The sequence below is a fragment of the Pyrgilauda ruficollis genome, unplaced genomic scaffold (genome assembly GCF_017590135.1).
Source record: "Pyrgilauda ruficollis isolate IOZ18807 unplaced genomic scaffold, ASM1759013v1 scaffold221, whole genome shotgun sequence".
Taxonomy (NCBI): Eukaryota; Metazoa; Chordata; class Aves; order Passeriformes; family Passeridae; genus Pyrgilauda; species Pyrgilauda ruficollis.
Genome location: NW_024521540.1, coordinates 320,378 through 342,663, shown reverse-complemented (window position 1 = coordinate 342,663; position 22,286 = coordinate 320,378). Strand labels below are relative to the sequence as shown.

General features: G+C 48.5%; 1 protein-coding gene across 1 annotated transcript in view; it reads left to right on the top strand.

Moving 5' to 3' along the window:
* MYH10 (myosin heavy chain 10) overlaps positions 1-22,286 on the top strand; it is an 80,705-nt gene that overhangs the window by 19,077 nt on the left and 39,342 nt on the right. Inside the window, exons 3-4 of the mRNA XM_041468612.1 lie at positions 6,776-6,803; positions 15,596-15,698. Coding sequence (XP_041324546.1) covers positions 6,776-6,803; positions 15,596-15,698 — 131 coding nt within the window. The remainder of the gene's footprint in view (positions 1-6,775; positions 6,804-15,595; positions 15,699-22,286) is intronic.

Sequence of the window (22,286 nt, the reverse complement as noted above, 5' to 3'; positions counted from 1 at the left end):
GGAATAGGGAGCCTTCTCCACCCTTCTCTTCCTATGCAGGAACAGAGTCATCACTGGAAATTTGCAGATAACATGTCCAAAACAGCAAAAAGAAGCAAATATTTTAACAGCTGAGCTAAACTCTGATAGTCTGTGCCTCAGAATATATTGGGGGTTAAAGCCTGGGTGAGGAACATATGAACAGGAATACATGGATCAGGAAGCTGCAGGAGGATTTGGTGGCTGGCCTTGCTCTGGGGGTGATCTGTGCCCTGTGTGTGGCACCAAACCATGTCCCTTCTGTGGCACTGCTCTCACACCTGCTGTCTCTCCAGACTCCTGCAATTCAGGCAGGATCAAGCTTGGGAAAGAGGTCACTGCAGTGAAAGCTGCCAGCCCCTTTTGTGGAGTGTTGGTGCTTGATTGTTTGTTTGGAAAGGAGAAGAGCAAAAGTTAAATGAGTGAGCTTACATGGCAGATCTTAAAACTAAAGGGCCTCCTTGGATCATTGTCTCAGTGGACAGTGTAATCTTTGTCTAAACAAAATTATTCTACGTGGGAAGCAGAACAACTTAAGCAGGATTGATGGAGAATGGAAACCACGGCTGTGCTGAGGCTCTGCAGTCCAAATAAACCTTGTCCAGCCTGTGGCTTGCCAGCTCCTACTAATCTTAGGTTACTGCTAAGCAGAATGCAAATAAGGGCTGAAATGTAAGTGTAGAGATGGCCTGTGTGGGTTTTCATTTCTCCTGGGGAGCTCCTTGGGTGAATGAAGGGCTGGAGGGAGGCAGGGATCCGCTCCCCTGTGTGTCAGGGGGCAGGTCCTGGCTGCTCTGGCCAGGGCAGTTTTTCCCTCTGGATTGTCACTGCCCTTCAGCTGGGCTGCTGAACCCCCTGTGAGCCCCTGGGCACTGAGCTGGCCCAGCAGCTGTGCCTGGCCCCGAGCTTGGCAGGTGGGCACCAGGAGCACTCGCCCTGCCCAGGGAGCTTCCCCTGATTTTCTGCGCTGGAGCTGCCTTGTGTGCTCTGCTCATCTCCCAAATTACAGCAGCCTGTGTTTGAGAGGGCTAGGTCAGTCACCCCAGACCTGCTCGAATTTGTTCGGGCAGCAGCACCTTACCCACGAACTGCTGTTCACAAATGCAGCAGCTCTGCTATCATTTCTGAGTTAATTTTACTAAAGCTTCTCTTAATGACCGTTAATAAAGGGAGTGAAAGGCTGACGGTGAAAACTAAACCATATTTAAGGTTCTTCCAACTTCATTAGGGCTAAAAAGCCAAATCAAGTGCCAGTTGTGGCTGGTGTGTGGTGGGGAAGCTGCTGCAGTGGGCAGGACAGAGTCCTGTTTGTTTTGTCCTCTGCTGCTGACTCAGCCCTGGCTGCCAGGCTGAGCACGTCACACTTCTCTCCTCAGGAATTTGGGGAATTTCAAGCTAATGTTGCAAATGCCTCACTCGTGATTTCTAAAACAGTCTCAATTCCCAGCTCGGCCGAGCCCTCCCAGGCTGGGGCTGTGCTGGGTGAGGAATAACGAGCGTGGCCACCTCGTGTGCTGCGGACACGCAAAACATCCCTGTGTGCAGTGCTGTGGGCATGCAAAACATCCCTGTGTGCAGTGCTGTGCACACACAAAACATCCCTGTGTGCAGTGCTGTGGGCACACAAAACATCCCTGTGTGCAGTGCTGTGCACACGCAAAACATCCCTGTCTGCAGTGCTGTGGGTCACTGCAACAAGTGCAGGGCAAGCCAGGACTGGGCTTTGGTGACCTCTGCTATGTAGCACTGCTAATTATTAACTTCATGTGCTCAGGCAGCAGCAACCTGGAGCGTGGCTCTTGTGATTTATCTCAAACCTTCCACAGGAAGGGACAGAACCACTTTATTTTTTTTTTTCCTTTTTAATAAAAGCTGTTGTTATTTTAATTCAAATAGCAGGGACACCTGGAGTGTTTACATCAGTGCTCCACCCCACAGTGCGGAGGTGTTTTACTGACCCTTCCCTGCAGCCCTGGAGCTGCCCTGCAGCAGGGGCAGCAGTGCCATGCTGGTTGTTGGAAGGGCTTGTGGCAGCTGGAGCTGGCAGTTCTCAGGCGCAGAGGAAGTGCAGGAGACACTGGCTGTGTCTGGGGTGTATCAGGCTGTGTGGGAAACGCCAGGTGAACACCGGGGCTGGCAACTGCTGAGTGATGGAGAGCAGCCCTCTTGGGCTGGCCTTTGAAGCTGGGCTGCAGGGACAGGCTTGATGTAATTCTCCATGGAGTGGTGTCTGAGCACTTTCAGTCTTCTCAGGGAAAAGTGTCTGAGCACTGATGGAGCAAAGCTGATAAACCTTATTATTTTAGGACTTAAAACCGCTGGATGCCCACGAGGAGTGGGCTGCATCTGAATTTGATCTTTCCTCTGGTATAAATTAATGTTGCACCTTAAAGGAGAAAGAAGAGAATTTCTGTGAGTCCATTGCTTGCAGTTTCAAAAAAATAAGGGCTGGATGTAAAACCTGACCAATATATGAATGAGCTGGCGATGACAAGGCAAGAAGAAAAAAAAATAAATGCAGTCTGAAGGTGAACCAAGGGAGATGGCTTCTCCTGAAGTGTCCTTGAGAATTTCTCACTTCCAGAGGTTCCTTTCAGCTGCTGGAAGGATAGTGCAATGATCCTGCTCACCTTTCTTGGAGATACCTGTGTGTTTCCATCCTTCAGTCACCTGAGCCCTCCCGAGGAGGGTGACAGTGACACTGCCCAGCTCCGGAGCACTGCTGGATCTGTCACATCAGATACCTTGGGCATGTGCAGGTTCAGCTTCTTTAAAACTTTAAACACTTTGAACTTGGTGAAATTTAGGTGTTAAAACTTGAAATATCACCTTTGTGTTATTAGCAAATGTCCTGCATCCTGCAGAGCTCCCTGGAGTGCTGGGTGGGTCGCTGGGGGCACGGTGCTGATTTATTCCTGCAGGCTGCCCTGGCCTTGGGGAGCTGCAGAGCTGCACTGAGGGGCAGTGAGCTGCCTTGGAGGTGCAGTGTAGGATAACCAGAGCTCTCGTGGTGCCCAGAAGTGTGTCAGGGCACATTTGGCCTGCTAGGTGCCCAGCTAGCAAACTTGTGCCTGTCACTCTTCCTGCTGGCTCTGGGCAGAGGTGTTTGCTGCAAGTCACTCTCACAGTGCTAAGTGTTTGATGATAGTTTGGGGAGTAACCAGGCAACATTTCAAAGGCAAACACAAATTAAAAAGGCGTGCTTCATCTCTGTAACCAGATCTCTTCCCATGTTTATCAGCCCAGCAGGAAAGTAGGAAAAATAAAAGAATTGGAAGCTTGGCCTTGAGGAGTGGCAGGCTGAGGGACACCTGTGTGCTCTCCTTGTCCTGTGGCATCCATGGACCAGCCCTGGGAGAGCCCTGGCAGCAGCAGAATCTGTGCTGCTGGGAAGGCCCCTCTCCCCCAGGCACTGACCTGTTTCCACAGAACTTGTCAGGAATGCAATTTTTAAATGACCTTGGCTAGATTGACATCTGAGCCTGTTCACCTACAGCACAGGGCACATACACAGCAGCTCCTTGGAGCCTGCAGCCACAACAAACAGGGAGCCAGGGATGTCCTGGGGTGTGCTGCGTGGCACCTGAGCATGAAACAGCACCTACAAATAAACAAGAGCCCTCCCCTCCCTGCACAGGCCTCTTTTTAGAAAGCCAGATTTCTCCTGTTTGAGCAATATCACAGAACTTGCCTCCTCCACCTCCCAAAGAAGCAGGAATTTTTTTTATCTCTGCTCCAGAAATGGGGCTGGCATTTGATCACTGCTCTAGACAGGGAAGAGGAAAGGCTATGCCACAGTGAATGATCCACAAGAATTTTGTGCTTGGGTTTGAGGAAGTACCAGTAATAACCTGCACATAAGAACCATTTTCCTCTGCATGCTGTTCTGCTGGCTGGATGTGTGGTAGCCCATTGCTTTCTCTCCAGCCTGAGCTGGGAAAGCAGATTTAACTTTTTTCACCTTGGCAAACTTGTTTCATGTTCTCACCTTAAACAAGGGATTGTGAGACAGTCAGTGTCTGTGTAAAAGTCACTCTTTGATAAGAATTGTAATCAGAGAGAGGTTAAAGCCCAAAACAGGTAAGGCACCTGTGGAATTGTTTTCTTAGGTCTGACAATGAGTGCTAATTCCAAAAATGCCTTTCTGGCTGGGCACTTCACTCAGGGAAGCTCCAAATGCCTTCTCCCATTCATTCCCAGTCAAATGGTGAGGGGGATCTGGACATCTGCAATATTTAAAATATCAGTGTAGTGAAGGGTGAATGGAGCAGAGCCAGCTGCAGAGGCTGGGTGTCTGTGTGCCTGGAAATCCTGTTCTGGGAGACAGCTCCTGTGCTGTCCCTGCAGAAGGCTGGGGACATGCAGCTGCAGTCCTGGCCAGGGGAAGCACCTGCTCTGAAATCAGGGCTGCAGGCACGCTGTGTTCTCTGGGGGAGCTAAAGAAACCAGCCGTGAATAACCCTTCCACATCAGTCATTTGTCAGAGTGCCCCTGGCAGATCAGCTCCTCCCTGGGCCACAGGGCACCTGGCACTGCCTGAGGCATCACCCCCAGCCTCCGTGCTGGGTTTGGGTGTCAGCTCAGGGCTGCCTGCTGGAGCTGACCGTCAGCAGAAGGGAGGCATCACACGGCAGGACTCAGAGCTTGCTGCTGCCTTATTCCACCTTCCTGGCCTGGGAGGTTCAGAGTCCAGATGGACACAGAGAAATGGGTTTGGAGGGACCTGCTTGAGTGCACATAATTGACTTTATAAGGGCTGTGTCAGTTCAGGCACCTGGACAGAGAAAGTTAAAAAGCTTGGCTGCACTTGCTGGAGCTTCTGGCAGTGGCAAGTAAATACAACTTTCTGGACTTGTAGATTTTCTCTAAATTTAATTGGGTAAGAAGATTCATTTATAGTGTGCCTTGTGTGTTGTGGCACAGTAGCATTGCATGGTAAATGCACAGGTAACAAATGTCATGACACAAAGCATTGACAAACTCACACTGTCTTTAAGTAAATTAAACTTCAAGGCAAATCTAGCTGTGCTAACTTTTTTGAAGTGCTAAACTGAAGAGGTCTAGTTTAGAGGAGACTGTGTTTTTTGAGGTAATGGCCCAGCTACAGTGCCAAAATTAGGGTGAGGTTATTCCTGGGAAGCAAGAAAGGGGAAAATCAAGTTGTCACTGTAAAGAAATGCCTCAGTAAATACTAAAGCTAAGAAGCACTGACTTTCAGCTCTGCTCAGGGTACCAGCTTGGCTTTCATTCAACTGTTTCATCTGCAAGAACAAATGACCTGTGCTGTCCTGCATCACCTTGAGCTCGGGCTGGCCAGAGCTGCTTCAGGGCACAAATCACTGCTGGCTGCCCTGGGAGCAGCCCAGGATCAGAGCTGCCCTCCTGGCTCTGCAGGACCCCCAGCTGCACCTGAGCCCTGCCCTGGCCCTGCTCCTGCCTCCAAAAACTTTTCTTGGATAGGTCTTGCAAGACCTGCTGCCTGATACCAAACCCAGAAGAACAAAAATAAGTGTTTCCCTGATGTTTCTCTTGTCATACTGCCACTGCTTTTGCCCCCTCTCATCTTTCATTTCTTGCAGTCCCAGGCTTCCCATTCCTGTTTTTGGTCATGCAGCTGTAGGGAATGATCCAGGAGCATCCCTGCAGCCTTGGCAGGAGGGTCACCAACACTTGGAATTTTTCCCTCCCACTTTTAACCATCTGAACTAATATTCTTCAGTTGTCCTGCACTCATTCTGCTGTTTGTTGCCCTTAGGAGGGGTTTTTGGAGCTCACATCTGCTTGCAGGACACAGCCAGGCTGCAGGCTTCAGTGCAGCTGCTCTGCACAGAGGCCAGGCCAGCACTCCCAGTCCTTGGGATTTTTGAACAACACGCTCCAAGTGCAACTGACTGCATGTTTTTAACATTTTTCAGTCAGAAAGCAGCTCCATTTTTTGTCATCCTTGGTGTTAATGCAGTCTAGAACTTGCCAGGGGAGGCATCTGTGGCTCCGGCTGTGCTGGCAGGGTGCAGCAGCACCTGCCTGCTCTGGAAGGCTTGGGCTGAAGTGTTGTGCTTGCTGCAGGTATATTCCCATGTTTTGATGATATCATTTTTAAAATGGTGCTGAAATACATTCTGTGAAGCTCTTGGCATAATGAAATAGCCCTTGCAGGCTGCACCTGACCTTCAGGAGTTCTTCCCAAAGGTCGTGAGCGTGGCACAAAGTGCTGAGCAAATGCTGCAGCACTTTTGTTTCCCTGGGTGTCCTTTAGACAAGGCTTTCATGAATAAGCTGAATTGTGGGAGCTCTTCAGGCCTGCATGTTCATTTAAAAAAGAGAACAAAGCTGGGGAGGAAAGCACTTGTTTGCTGGAGATGACAGGGCTCTTTCCAAGTGTGTGGTTGTCAGTGCTGTGTGCTTGAAACTGCTTTTCCCTTCATGTAAGGTTTTATATACTTCATGCATTCAGAATAAGAAGTGTTAGGGCTGCTTTATCTGAAAATATAGTTAAAAGCCTTACAGCGGATGATTATTAAATTTAACCAGAATTTTGACTTCCTTATCTGAAATGTCAGGACTTTTAGGAAATTCTAAGCTGTTTGAGGGGTGTGTGCATGTGAAATGGGGACATTATTAAAATTGTTTCAGAGTGTCCTTTGAATTGTTAAACTGAAAAGATGAACGTTAGAAGTGCTCAGTTAAAAGGAACTGTTTTGCAGATTACAGAGCAGTGTAACAAACCCCTATAACCGTGTTTGTTCTTGTTTTGCAGACCGTGAGGACCAATCAATTCTCTGCACGTGAGTGATCATTTTTCATTTGGCACTTTGGGGAGTCTGTATTGTGAGAGGGGCTTTGATACAGCTGTGGGAGGCAAAGCTTGGTCTTCATTCTTGACAGGCAGTGGGAAAAGATGTAGCATGAAGTGATATTTAATATGGGGATATAGTGTTTAATACTGTAATTCACATTATTGAGTTTCCTAGGCATGTTCTACTTAAGAAATGTGATTTAAAAACATCACTGAAGAGCTCTGCATCCGACCCAAAAGCTTTAAGAAGTTCATTTCTGTAATGCTGTGCTGTGACTGCTCAGTGGGAAAGGCCTGGGGAAGACAAGATCCAAAAGTGGGTCTGGAGACACTGAGCCCAGCTCAGCTCTGGGTCTGACACCAAGGCTCCCTTTTTACCGGAGCAAACCTCTTGCTGCAGCTGAGGTTTCCTGGGATGTGCTTGGGAAGGCAGAGCACAAGTGGCATTTGAGGTTTGACCCTCCTGAGCTGCTCTGTGCTCGCAGCGCAGCTGCAGGGGTGACCCAGCTTCCTGCCCTCTCCCCCGTGGACTGTGTGTTCCTGCAGCTTCCTGTGCTGCTGCTGGGAGTGTCAGCCGGGGAGATAAGGATTCCCTGGTGCCCAGGGAGCCAGGCTGGCCCAGCCCCAGCTGCACAGAGTGCTGCTGTTCCTGCCCAGTCCCTGGGCCAGCACGCCGTGTGCCAGCGCGAAGGGACGAGGTGCAGGAGGGAAGCTGTCCCTGCTGGGAGCAGCCTGGGGGCAGGATGGCTCCTCTGGGCTGGAGACCCCCCCGTGGCTCTGTCCTGTGTGTGGAGCACAGCAGGGTTGGGTGGCTGAGGGACAGGGGTGGGTCCGTGCTTGGTGCCCAGCCCTGGGTGCCCTGTGTTGGGGACAGGCTCTGGGAGGACCCTGCTGCCTGGAGCAGCTCACTGGGGACACTGGCTGCTGCAAGGGGGCCTGGCTTCAGTTTCCTTCCTGTCATGGAGGGATTCCAATCTCCATCTTGTGCTCCCTGCCTTAACTCTCAGAGTCGGTACAAGACTGAGGCTGGATCCTTTCAAGCCATGTCTTTTCGAGCCATGCATACAAGATTCTTGTGTCCCGTGAATACAATATTCTCAGGGCCTAAGGACACAGAGTCAAAAAGAGTTCTGTGCTTCAGATAAAAGTTGATCTGGTTAACTCAGGCTTGGCTAGGTCTGTGGTTCCTGCTGCTAGCAGGACTTGTGTTTTGTGTGATGACTATTCCATGTGCAATGCACAAAGCAGCCCTCAAAGCAGGGATGGGATCCCAGAGTGAGAAGAAAGGCTTTGTTCCCGTGTGTGTGTGGATGCCTTGGCAGTGTGGGCTTGCCCCAGGTGAATGTTTTGAAGTAGCTTCATGTTTTGTGTCTGCCCATGAACTTTACTCTCCTTTGCATGGTCAGCCAAGCCCACAAGGCTGGAATGGCAGTGCTGCAGGATTTGGTGAGTGTCCAATCTGATCATTTACAAACTGGAAAGCCTCTAAGCTCTCCTCCCTTCAACTTTGTCATTACCTCACCTCTAAGGTTCCCCTGAGCTTTTGATCCACCTGCACTGAGTGGACAATTGATCCCTGTTTGTATCTGGTGCAGAGGGTGGAGTTTGTGCATCTCGTGCTGGGTTCCCCCTTGGCTGGAGCTCAGTTGGGGAAGGACACACATCCTGACAGCCAGACCTTGGGAGAGTGCCACCATGCTGCTTGGGAGAGCCTTGTTCTTTTGTAGCTCTGCATGATAAACTGGCATTCTGGGGTGTAAAATCCTCCTGGGGAGGGGGCCAGGGCCATGGGGAGCTCCCTTGGCTAGCACGCTGGGGAGAGATCCCCTGCTTTGCTCAGGAGTGGGAAGGGTCCAGGCCTCCCCTTGCACTGCTGCTCCTGGTGATGAGGTAAATTGTGTGTTCCCTTCATGGCACTGGTTTTGCAGGTCCTGGACTAAGGCAGGAGTAAATAAAGTGCAAGGAGAGTGCTAAGCACACCGGAGGTGGTTTCAGAAACTCCTGTGGCAGTTCATAAGACTCATCTTCTCATGCCAAACTTGCTGTCTCAGGACCTGGGTCACCTGATTGACCCTGGTGTTTACTAAGGCTGGGAGCCCTCAGAATCCTTTCTCATTTCTCCAGTAGGAGTGGTTCAGGGTAGCTAATGGGGAACAAACCACCTCCTGAGAGGTGCCCTGAGCTGGGTGGACAGTTGTGGTGGGCCTGTCATTTCCCTGCCTGGGCAGGCATTGTCTGTGACAGAGCTGTCCCACTGCTTGCTGAGGGTCTGCCTGCTTTGACCTTCACCTCTCTCCCCCTGCCTCTACTGCTGAAGTTTCCTGGTTTTTTGCCTTCCGTGGCCTTTAGAGGAGGGGCAGTCACTTCTCCAGCAATGATATTTAGAGGGTCTCTGGATCCAGCCCCTTTTCTTCTTGGCAGCCAGGAGTGCTGCTTTTGGGGGAATTCCTGGGTTGGGGCTGGTGCTGTGACAAGCCCTTGGGTTCTTGTTCTTCAAACTTGTCTCTGCAGTTTTCCAGATGCCTCCCTTGGGTTCTGGCCTAGGGAGTGTCTGATCCATTTGTACTTGGGAACCTTTGAACACTCTGCTCTTCAGTTTTGTTGTCACCTCACCTGCAAGGTGACCATCAGCTTTTGGTCTTCTGAGCTCAACAGACAACTGGATGCTGGTTTGAATGTGGCACACATGGCATTTTTATCCCCTTCCCCATCTGCTTGTGTGAGCCCAGGGACGAAATGTGTAGAAGGAACTTCTTGATGAAATTATTTATTATGGATGGGCTTTTCTCACAGTGAACCAAAAGTCCTCTTCCCATATCCAGCAGCCTCTGCTGCTCCATGGCACCCCCTGATTTCCTCAGGAGCAGTGATGGGATTTCTTCCGTGCCCTTTGGCCTTTCACCAACTGAAAAACCCAAATACGGGTTTTAGACACAGGAACAGCTACAGCTCCCAAATCCATTGACAATCCATGGGTGAAAGCCAGATTATTGCCTGGCTGAAGATGGGATGGGAGGAGCTGAACAAACAGCAATGGTGAGAATTTCTTTTTAGCTTTGAAGTTGGACGGTTTAATCTTGGGCTGCTAACCACTAACAGATGGTGAGAAAGGCTGCTGGAGCTCTGCTTTGCAGTTTAGTTCATCCAGCTTTGCAACAAAAGGCAAATGAGCAGCCCTCACAACCAGCACTTTCCTGGGAAGCTGGACTCAACCAACTTCCACCTCATCATTCCCCTGTGATGGGACCAAAAATGAAAGTTTATTTTGGAACCTCTCTCTGTAAATTCTTAGTTTGTTGAAAAGAAAGGAAAATATGTGTAGTTCCACAAACTTCATGTTCCTTCTAGCTTATAAGTAATATATAAATATAATATAAGTAATATATTTGTATCCAGAAGCAGTGGCTTTCAGCCTGTGTTGACTCAGCATCTGTCAGTGGTTTGTGCAGAGATGTGATGCCAACACTGCAGCATTCCCAGACCTTCCTGCACATTTTCCTGTTTCTGTGGGATGTGAAGCTGGGCTGAAGAGCTTTTCAGGCTGTTTTTTTTTTTAACTATTTTTCCCTTGGAGAAGCTTCAGCCGCTATTTTGTGTAGTTTTGGTGTTCCTCTGCTCACTGAGCATGCCAGGCTGATGACCAAGATGAAGAAATTTGTGTTGTGGCAATTAGGAATTTGGGAAATACTGAAGAAAGCTCAGAAAATGTGCTGCACTGCACTTTTAAAAGCAGTGTGTTCTGAAGTGGAGAGACTTAGCACAGACCTCTGGCATTCCCAGAGCTGGGCCTGGGCCTGATAAAGAGGTGTTCAGCAGATGCTTGCAGCCCTACAAGGATATCTAATCTGGGCTGGCTTCCGTGGGAGTGATGGGGTGTGGAGGGAAGAGAGGCTGCTTATTAAAGGCCAACAGCAGCAAATACCAAACATTTTTGTATACAACCCCTGGCTGGAGTCCAGCTGGTAACATTCCCATGGCAAGTGGTGTGGAGATGATGGGGAGCATCAGGAGGGAAAGGGAGCAGCTCCAGAGCAGCCACGTCCATAGTAAAGCCAATTAATGACTCTTTTCCAAACTATCAATTTTACCTCTTGCAGAAAATAAGGCAGGTGATGAAGACACCCTTTAATTACAGGTCTTGTCTGTAAATATCTGTTAATTTGTAACTGGCAGATGATCTGCTCAGTTGTGCCTGAGAATAAGTGTCTCCTCTGTTCTTTGCAACTGCTGTTGTGGCAAGGACAAAAGGCCATTGTTGGGGCTCTTACATAGGCAGTTACTTTCTCCTCCAAACAATTTAAGTGCATATTTCCATATTTCCATGGTTTGGGGCCTTCTGTGAGTGGCTGCTTCCATGGGAGGAGGCGTTGCTGGCCAGGGAGCTGTGAGCAGCAGGGGGTTCTGTGTGCTGGGACCTTGCCTTGGTGCCACTTCTTCACAGGGGACCCTGTGCTGCCACATCAACTTCTCATCCCAGGGCTTTTCCTGATCATCTCATGACTGAAATTCCTGGGGCAGAGAAAGGGTTTGAGTGACCCAGCCATCCAAAATGTCAAATCCTGACTTTGTTTGGGTTAGTTTTTCAGGAATTTAAATCGCAGAGATGATCTCCAGCTGCATCTGGCCATCCTACCACATTCCACATCTTCAGGAATACTGTCAGTCTGCAGACTGTGCCCAGGCAGCAAGATAAAGCACAGGCTGCCTTGGAATTGCAAAGCTTTCTTTGGATGTGTGGCTTTGTGTCCCTGTGTCCTGTGCTGCTCGTGGCACTTGGTGCCTTGTGGGATGGAATTAATGGCTCTCTGGGGAAGGCAGCTGGAGAGGGGCCAGTGGCCTTCAGTAAACAACTTGAACCTCATCTGATTTCCCTGCAGTCCACAAGGCATTTCCCAGGTCAGGGAGGGGTGGTGGCCCTGCCACGCCAGTGCTGTCACTGTCACAAGGTGTGTGAACGCTTCAAACCCACCTGGCAGCCTGGCAGTAAGAAAAGCAGCTGTTCCACTCTTTTCCTTCAGAAATGGTGTTTCCTCCTGGAATAGACCCCTTGGAAGGGCACTGAGCTGTTCCTGGGATAATACCTGCCACTGGGGGTGTGCTGTGGGGAGAGCAGCTCCCACCCCTGCTCTGTGCTGTGACTCCTCTCCTCTGTGACCTGCCTGTTCTCCACTGAGAGCCATTCAGTGGTGGAAGTGCTTCTTGTGCAAGATTTGGGCTCAGGCTGCTCAGGGAAAGAGCTGCAGCTGGTTGAGTCACTGCCTGGATTTTCCTAACCAAATTGGAGCTGGGATGAATTTGCCTGGAGAGTTCTGGGCTTTGCTGAAAATGACACTCCAGCTTTACATGCAATGAATTCAAAACCATGTTCAACTTTAAAGTGCTCATGCTGGCTAAACTTTTCCTCTTTTAAATGTGCATGAAGCTGCTTCAAATTGAAGCAGGAGCTCTGCTGCTCCAGGGCAGAGCACTTGGACATGGGATCCTGCATGAATTCACCAGGCTCTGGCAGATTTTGTTTGACCTGTCCCTGGAAGGTGGCTTCCAAGGGAGAGATCCCTCAGTCAGTGGGTGGAATAACCTTGTACTGCCAGCTGGAGCTAAGGAGGGCTTGCTTCCTTGGGAGCACAGTTTGGCATAGCCCATGGCTGGAGCTGAGCTTTTGATTCTGCCAGTGGAGCTGAGCCTGGAATGAAGGAGGTGAAATCACTCAGCAGAGCTGCCACTGGCTGAGGTGAGGCTGCTACTCAGCACAGGGCTTTAGTTGTTTAATTTATGGCAACAGATCGAGTTGTATTAAAACAAAGTTTAGAAAAAGTTAGGCTTTAGCTTTGTGATTCCATCCCCATTCCATAAATACTGTGCGTGGTGTTACTCAGAGTTTACCTTTTTTGGGCAGGTTGATAGAGGTAGAAGATTTTAATTTATTTTTGTAATCCATGTGTTTGCACTCCTGGGAAAGAACCAAAGTATGCAGATGTCATTATTCCTGTAAATGCAAAGGACTTTATCCTAAATCTTCTAATTCTTTCATAGTATGTGGCAGCAGAGCTATTTGCCACGATGCTGCAGGAAATATTTGGCATTCTTGTAAGCTCCAGGGAGAGCAGGACTGGGATGATAACATCCGCTGGGGCTGCTTTTGAATGAGGTCTTGCACAAAGCCTCTCTCTAAAATACCACTCTGATAGATTTAGAGGGTTTTTAACACAAGGAATGTGTTTCAAGCTGCTGCCTTTCCTGTGCCTGTGCAGCTTTGCTGCTGTGTCTGACTCCTCCAGCCCTGTGCTGCCCTTTTCCAGAGCTGACATCTGAGCTGTATTTATTGTAGCAGCTTCTCTGCACTGCATGTGTTACAGGAGATTTGCCTCCTCTAAAATGTAATAAACCTTTTTCTTGTGATTTGACAGAAAAGATTATTTCTCTAGCTTTAGAGGCACGGCTAATAGTGCATTCCCAAGCTCTGCTGACAATAAGAACAAATTGTATTGTTTTAAAATGTAAATGTATATTTTGCTGTGCTTCTTACTTCTCTTACCTGCTGGAATAGTTTTAGCATTAGCATTTTTTAATACACATCCAGAAACAGGCAAAGCTGCTTTTATTATTGCTCATGGTCATGAATTATGTTAATGTAAACACTGCAGTGAAAGGGAAATGAGAAATAAAGACCTGAGAAGCAAGAATTGGCACCTGATGGTTTGGGGCTTTTTTTTCTGCTTATCAGCATTCACATTTGCCTTGTTTGTGGGGACTCTGGGCTGGGTGGAAATGGGATTTTTCATTAAGTCAGAGGGTGTCGTTCCACTTGTCCACTTGTCCCAAAGTGCACCCACTTTCTGGGTTTCATAGTGATGCTATCTCGGCAAAAAGGAAACCCAGTTATCCATTAGCCAGTTCTCAGAGTAATCTCCTTTGCAACCAGCTTTTCAGGTAGCACCTTCCAGGTTTTTGCCTGCACTGAGCAAAGCCAGCCCAGTCAGTGAGTCTGCAGAGAGCTGCCCTGTCTCCCTGGAGAGCTCTGGGTTAATGCAGTGCAGGGCTTTCTTACCTTCCATCTTCTGTGCTGTTTTCTGACCTTGGGGAGGAACGGAAGCCAGGTGGTTTCAGGCAGAAGCAGATGCCATCAGTGAGCCAGGGACCCTGGGTGAGGTTAAGCACATCTGGAGCTGCAGGCCACAGCTGGTCACTGAGGCTGTGCAGCAGCATCCCACAGCTCATCTCCATTTCACCCAGGGTTTTCCAGCCAAACCTGGGGTTGCTGCTGTTCTCTCAGGTCAAACAGAAGCTGTTCCACCTGGAACTCCTGTGAGGAGTGCCACGAGCTGCAGTGAATGAAGGCTCTTGCTCCTGGGTGCAGAAATGCCCATCCCGCCACCCTCCAGCAGAGATTCCCCTCTCTTAGGGCAGAAACCCCGTGGGGTTGCTGGGATTTTACAGTGTTGGAAGGTGGGGAGCAGTGAGAGTGTTTGAGTCTTGAAAATCTGGGCTAGTGTCAGTATCCTTCCTGTATGTGCAGAATTGAAATTCCAGGTGCTCTCTGGGCTCCTCACTCTGCTGAGAGCAGTGTGAGGATGGGAATGCTCCTCAGCTCTTCCCTGATCCACAGGTGCAGGTCTGGAGGCGCTGAATCCCTCAGCAAATGCAGATCAGCTACAAAACTGGGGTGTGTGATGAAAAAGGCTGCACAAGAATGTGCTTAAATTCCCCTGCTAAATGAACATTTCCATTGTAAGTAGCTTAGAGGAGAAATAAACGGGCAGGGAAAATGTGTGCTTGTCATTTTTACAAAGGAGCTGGCTTCCAAACTGTTAACTTTTGAACAACTGTTGAATGACAGTAGTGCTTCCACTCTTTCCATGCAAATCCCTGTAATAAAACCCTTTTTAGCTTCCCACACTTCAGAGCTGCTCACAGCAGTCTCTGTCTCCCTGGAAATCTTCTTTCAGTGGCTTGCACTGTTTGAGCCCTGCCTAAGGCACCCCTGAATCCCTCTGGGGCTGGATTTGTCTGAAGATCAGACCTAGGTTAGGGAAAAAAAAACCCAAACTGTGATTTCTAGAGCTGTAGTAACCTCATTTGTGATTGCATGAACTTGGTCACATTTCCTGCCTTGAATATCTCCTGTAAACCTCTCCATAAATTCTGTCTAAACATGGTCTGCTTTAAATCCACCTCTGGCTTAAAAATGAAATGTGCATTTGCTATCTTTATTGATCTGTGAACTCTGCCACTCTGCACTGATAAAAATTCATGTCTTCATGGTTTCATGTAGTCCTGTGGCCTTAAATGTATTTTTAACCTAGCAAAGATTCTGAGGTGAGCAGTGGAAAGACAAGAATCTCTTGTTTAAGGGGTGTTTTACTGCCTTCTGTTTCTGGCTCCTAAAGGTACTGAGTGTTTCCCTTAACTTGGTAATTCCCATAAGCAAATTGTGCTAAGTGTAAAAGTGTGTGTGTGAGTATATCTCATGATTTAAAAATAAAAATGTATCTGCACCCCAAAAACTCCTGTCTGCAGTGATCCAGACAGGGGACAAGTGTTTGCTGTCACCTTGGCTGGCAGAGGAGTTCAGGCATGAAGCCAAAAGCTCTTAATCAAACTGATGTCACACCTTGTATCAACATCCTGAAGCTCAGGAGATCTTTAGGATGAAGGAGGGATTTTACACAAATACCTCGTAGCTCCCTGCAGCATCCCTGCTTTTGGCTTTTGGTCTGTAAACAAAGGATTGCTGAGTTGTTGAAGGTGAATTTTGAAGGAAATGTCTGCCCTGTTTTGCAGAGGTGAATCTGGTGCTGGGAAGACTGAGAACACCAAGAAGGTTATTCAGTACCTTGCTCATGTTGCTTCCTCCCATAAAGGAAGAAAGGACCATAATATTCCTGTAAGTTGGGGTATTTTCTCATTTCTTCATTGCTCTTTTTGCAAATTACCATCTTTGCGTTTAAAAAAATGACTTTTTAAAAATTAAACTGTAATATAATCTGTGCAGTTTTGTCTCAACCATTATTTTCTCTTTAGCAGTGGCTGAAACGAGCAGTTACATCAAAATTTCTAGTCCATGTCAACTGCCTAATTTCTGTTGTGAAATTAAAGGCTTTATACAAGTACAAAAAAAAAAGCAAAGCTTTCTTGTGCAATAAACCCCATTTTCCACAAAGATTCAATAAACCCAGGCAATTCTAACTGAGTTTAGTTCCCACTGGATGTAGTTTTTGGTACTATATTTGTGAACAAGCTTTCTGTGCTTTCAAAAATTAACTTGTAGATGGGAAAAATCATCCAGCTTAAAAACTGCTGTAGAGTTGCTATATCTAGAAGCCAGCATCCAATTAAAAGCTCAGATTTTATTACACTATAAACAAGTGAGTATATACTTCTATATCAGAGAATATTGGCTTTTTTGGGTAGCTTGAAACCAGCTCTGATTTATATAGAACTTCCTTCAGATTTCCTGCCAGGCTTCAACGTTTGCACTGAATTTTGAGTGAATCTTTGCTTCTAGAAACCAGGAATGGGTTTGAATATTCACTGCTAGGAGCACTCAGATATGTTTGCAGTGAAGTTTTAATTGAGCTTTGCTCCAAACAGTGTCTTGCTGCAATCACAAATGGTTTTCCAGTGGTAATCCTGGTGTCTGTGGTGGCAAGGTTTCAGCCACCACAGACACCAGGATTACTATGGCATTATCTTATGGAATTACAGAGTTAGAGACTTACAGAATTACAGCAAAAACCTCTGGGGTGAAGCCCAGCCTTTTCCCAGCCCCCCAGTCCCACTGAGCCATCCCACCAAGTGTCACTCCACTCATGTCCTGAGCCCTGCAGGGGTGCTGGTGGCACCATGTCCCTGTGCAGCGTTTTCCCACTGTGCCAGGGGAGAAATCTGTCCTGCTAGCCAGCCTGCCCCTGTGCCACAGCCTGAGGCTGTGTGCCCCTGCAGCAGCCCCACTTCTGGCAGCTCAGTGCAGGGCACTTCTCCCTGGCACATCCCTGACCGTGCCAGGGCTCCTGCAGCAGCACCAGGTGCCTTTGGACCACTCTGGGGTGGAAAAAATAGTGAGGATTGAAGTGGGAGAGAAGGAAAGATTGCAGGCAGATTTGGAGAAATCCCCTGAAGTGTATGGGGAAACTTCAGTCCTTGCTTGGGTCAAGAGGAAATAATGTGAGCCTGTGCACTGGGACTCACTCAAATTGGTGCTGGTTTTTCACTCAGAAAAGATGAAGATCAGTCTTTGTAAGTGTTTACTGAGCAGGCTGAGAGTGCTGCAGGCCTCAGGGGGAGGATTCTGTCCCCTCTGTGACACTGGAGTGCCAGCAGTGTCAGGGCAGTGTTCATGGCTCTGCCACGTGTGTTGGCAGGCTGTGACTGTGGTGACACTGTCTGGGACATCATCATCATCCAGCACCAGTGATCTTCTGGGAGGTTTGGAGTTGTGCATGTTCTTGGCTTTACCACTGTGCAGTCTTGGACAAACCCAGTGTTTTTTTTTTTTTCAATTTCTACAGAAGCAAAATTGCCAGCAGGTTTTTGGAGAGAAGGGAGTTGTGCAGGGTTTGCACCAAGTATTTCTAAATATACTGTTGACAGCTTGGAATGCCTCAGACACTTCTGGAAACCTCCTGTCCAGACACCTTTCAAAATGTGCCTCCCTTCAAAGTGAGAGTGCATTGCCCAATCCCAACAAAAGCTGAGTTTTCAAAATCTTGAGGGATGGAGATGATGCAACTTCTCAGGGAGCCTGTGAAAGCCCAGGAAAGAAAGGGGAAAGCTGGGATGTGAGCAAAAAGAACAGGGAGTGTCCTGAATAAAAGTCTTGGATTGTGCCCTTTATTCAATGCAGTGCCACAGTGGGCACTGGATTTGCCATGTGTCCATGAAAATGCAGAATGTTTGTCACCAAACTCATTTTGAAAATATAAATTAGTCTCCCTTGTTGTGAAACAGTTTGTGTTTATCTATTGGGAACAAAGAATGTCTTACCCTCACAGGTGCCACTGGAAGGGTAGGAAGGGGCAGAATGGGTGTTAGAGAAGCAGCCCTAATTGACCCTATTTGCATATTCATTAGGAAGCTGTAGAGGGCTGCTGGTGATCCACAGTCTGTGCAGGCTGTGCATTACCCTGTGCACAAGAAGATGCTAAATAGGCTTGTTAAATTAATCCATGGCTTGCAGTCTGTCTGTACCCATCCTGCTGCAGATAGTTATCAGTGACATGTGTATTTCTGAGCCTGTTTGAATGCCTCATTGATTATTTTTTTAAACAAAGCAATTTGTATGCTAAGCCTAGGGTTAACTGTGATTTGCCTGACAGAGTTGCTGTAAAAACAGAACAAAGCAGAGGAGCCCCAGAGTGACACCTGAGAGCAGCACAGGGGCTCACCAGGTGCCTCCTCCAGCTGGGGTGAAGGGGAAATGTTCATCCTCTGTGAGGAGCTCTGCCCATGCCCTGCACAGCCTGGCATGGCTGGCATCCAGCTGCTGGTCCGTGAGGCTTTTCTGTCCCAAATTCCTTCTTTCCTTAGAGCTGACAGAGTCCTGCACAGCCCTGAGCACACGGGCCTTGGACATGGAGTCAGTGACACGGGGGCTGCAGTTTCAGCCTGAATTTCAGTGAGGATTCCTGAGTGTGGGAATCTGTGCCCCCAGTGTCTCATCTCCTGGGTGATCCCAAGGTGTTGTCCTGCACTCGGTGTGGGGAGGAGGAGTGCTGGCAGAGAAACTCCAGTTTCTGGGGTTTGGCAGAGCCAGCTGAGGCTGCAGGGCCCTAAAGGGGGGCTAGAGGCTGGGCTCTGCAGGGCAGGGCTGTGAGCAGGGCTCCTCTGAGGCTGAAGGTGGGCTGAAATTAATGCAGGGTGCCCAGTCTCCATCAGGAGAAACCTTTGAATGAAGTGCAGATCACAGAATCCCAGGATGGTTTGGGTTGGAGGGGATGATAAAGATTATCCAGTGCCACCCCTGTTTGGTTGAACCCTTCTCTTGCTTAGAGCTGGCCTGCCAGGGTTGACATAAAACGTTTCTTGGTGAACATTTTAACTGTGGCTGTGGAAAATGCTAATCCATGCCATCTGCCATCCTGGGCTTCATTAGCCCCTGCACAAACACAGGGTGCAGTGTGGCACATGCCAATGAACACAGGGTGCAGCGTGGCACATGCCAAAGCTGCTGCTCTCAGTGCATGTGGGCACTCTCTGGAGCCCTGTAAGTGAGTGTGTGGTTCCAGGTGCTGACGTGCTGGTGTGGGATGTGACATGCAGCTGGAATGCCTGCTTGCTAACTTATCATTTGTTTGTTTGCAATGAACAGCCCGAATCTCCCAAACCCGTGAAACACCAGGCAAGTGGTTTTTTTTAATGCTTTTCAAGTGATGTAGGAGAACTGATGTATATTCTTCTCTTTGTGCTGATAATGTGGGAAACCTTGAAGGAGTGCACAGCTAATAGAGAATTTTGGAAATATTTAACTGGTTTTGAGAGAGGGAAGAGTGAGCAGCTCATGAGTTTCTCAGCATTGCAAAGGATTTTAACATTTTAAGCTCTGAAATGAAAGGTTTGCCCTCTCTCCAGCCACCCTCCTCCAAAATACTTTGTGTACATTGGGTAATGTGCTGCTGAGAGAGTGCAGAACACTTTTAAAATATTAAACAATGCACTAAATAAAAGATTTGATTAATGGAAGCTACAAAATTCTTTTGATTAAGTGCTTTGTCTGAATATTTTTATCAATTACCAATGAAGACTTTGATCTCAAGTGTGAAAGGCCTGGCATAACCAAAAGCCTTGTGAGGTGAAGAATTTCCCCAGACTTTCTAGGACAAGTGGTGTGAGCAGAGTGGGATGTGAATGGAGTTGGCTGATGTGAGCTCCAGCTGCCCCAGTGCCCAGGCTGGCAGGGGCTGCTGGGCACATCACCCTGCCCATGCCACGCTCCTGGTCCCCTGGCCCTGCTCTGTTTGATCCCAGGGGCACAGGAGGAATTGCAGGACTCCAGGTGGAGCTCACCTGCAGGAGGCTTAGTGGAAGTTGAGGGCAGGACTGTGGGCAGGGATAAACAATTGCTGCCACAAGAGAAATGCCCGGCTCTAACCCCAGCTGGTGAGTGATGCTCTGTGCTGGGTACAGCTTTTAAATGAAGCAAGAGCTTTGTCCCAGCTCCCCAGGGTGTGACCAAGCACAGAAACTGAAGGCTTAGTCTAGCTGGGTGGATTCCCCCTTGCATTTCTCTGGAGCTGGTGAGTGCAGTGTAACTCTAGTGCAAAGGGAAATAGTAAAGGAACCTTCCAGTGGGATCTGTTGAAGCAAAAAGCAATCCCTGGGCAGCTGTGATGCCTCTGGGAGGGTGTGGTACCCCTTAGAGCTCTGCAGCCCAGCTGTGTCTGAGCCCCTGCTCTCATTTGCAGAAGCTGCAGACATTCCTAGTGAGCAACTTAATCCTCCCTCCTTGCACACATCAGTCACTTCTAAGGGTTCTTACTGAAATATTTGTCAAGTCCAAAAATAGATGGAGTGCTGTTTGGTTGAACCCTTCTCTTGCTTAGAGCTGGCCTGCCAGGGTTGACATAAAACGTTTCTTGGTGAACATTTTAACTGTGGCTGTGGAAAATGCTAATCCCAAGCTGTTGATACTGCATAAGGCATGGAATCATTAACATCTGTGTTTCAATGTCTTGTGGAACTGCAGAGTGGATCCCTGTTGTATGTGAGTAGCATGGAGTTTCCCCTGCCTGCCCCAGGCCTCCCCAGAGCCACACACTGGGCTGCTGCTCTTTCTGAAACTGAGGCAGTCACCTGGCCTTGTCCTGTGGTGCCTGCATGAGCTGTTGCATGACCTCTCTTCTCCCACAGTTCCCATTCTGCTTTTTCCAAGAAGTTCTGGGAGATGCCTGTGCAGGAGCTGTGCCCAGAGGCCAAGCTGGAGTTCAGTGTCTCTGCAAAACCCTGAGCTCTTCCCAAAGAGGATTGGTTTTGGCTGAAAGCAGTCCCTGGAGAGAGGAAACCCCCCAAAGCAGGAGCCTTTGCACAGTGAGGGGTGTGCTTTCCTTGGTGACAGCTGTGACAATTCTGTGTGTGCAGCACCGAGCTCTGCTCGTTCCCATGGTTTTCACCCACAGCCGAGCATCCAGCTGCTCCCTGCAGCTCCCAGGGGGGATGGCACGGGGAGCTGCTGAGCCCTGCCTGCCTCAGCCAGAGATCTGGGTCAATGTGTTTATCCACCTTCCCTGCTGGTTTATTCCAGGTTTATTGCAGGTTTATTGCAGCCCTGCTGGGCACTGCCCAGCCCAGGCAATGCTGGTGGCACACAGCCATGCCATGGGCACTGACTGTGCAGTGCTGGTGGCACACAGCCATGCCATGGGCACTCAGTGTGCAGTGCTGGTGGCACACAGCCATGCCATGGGCACTGACTGTGCAGTGCTGGTGGCACACAGCCATGCCACGGGCACTCACTGGGCAGTCAGGGCATTTCTTTTCCAAAATAAAAGAAACTGGATGTGCCAGCTGTGCCACACTCCCTGCCCTGGCTGGGCACGCTGGGGTTTATCCCAGGAGCAGTGCTCAGGGAATGCTGCCCTGGATCTTGGCGTGCCCACAGGAGAGGGGAGGGAAGGTGGGAGCATTCCAGGGTCTGAGGCTCTTACTTGGGAATTTTGGAGAATATCAACAGCACTATAACAGACATCCAGTTTCTCTCCAATTGCAGTTTTTTGTCAGTTTAAAGGTGTCTTTAAGCTGTCACCTTGGCGGCCCTGCCATGGCACTGCTGCCTCTGCTCTGGGCTGAGACTCACATTTATTCCTTCTGCATTTATTCCTTCTTAGAAAGCCATCTAATTTAGGGAATGTGTAGTCCCAAAGGGAGCACATTTGGAAGTAAGCAGCTTCTGAGCAGATAACTTGAGGTCACATAAAAGAAGGAGCAGCCATTTATTTCCAGGAGAGCTTGAAATATATTTCAATATACAAATAAAACTCTTTTAGGTGTTAAGTAGTGAATTTTAAAAATTTCTGTCTAAGAATTGACCCCGTGTGGAAGCCTTAAGAGACTTAATGCTTCCTGTTCTTTGATGCTTTGTCTGGGCCTTTATTCACCAAGGCTATAAATAATTGGAAAAAGCAGGTTCATGAACACAAATGTCAGATTGGAGACTACATTCCAGACAGCTTCACTTATTTTTTTTTTTTCCCCCAAACCATCCTTCAGAGCAAGAAGACAATGTATTTTCCTGTGTACATTTGTGCCTCCTGGGCTCTTGGAAGCAGCACAGACTTTTTTTGTTACCAGACCTCCTCATGGACAGAACTTGTAAAAGCTGTTGTGCAATTTCCTTGAGATAAGCACTTCAAATTCTAAACTCATTGGCCAGAGCTGACAGAAACATTTAACAAATGCATTAAACACCCTGAGCAATGCTGGCTGGATTGAGCAATTTGAAAGCAGTGTTTGTAGCTGCTGTTGCTCAGTTCTGCTGTGC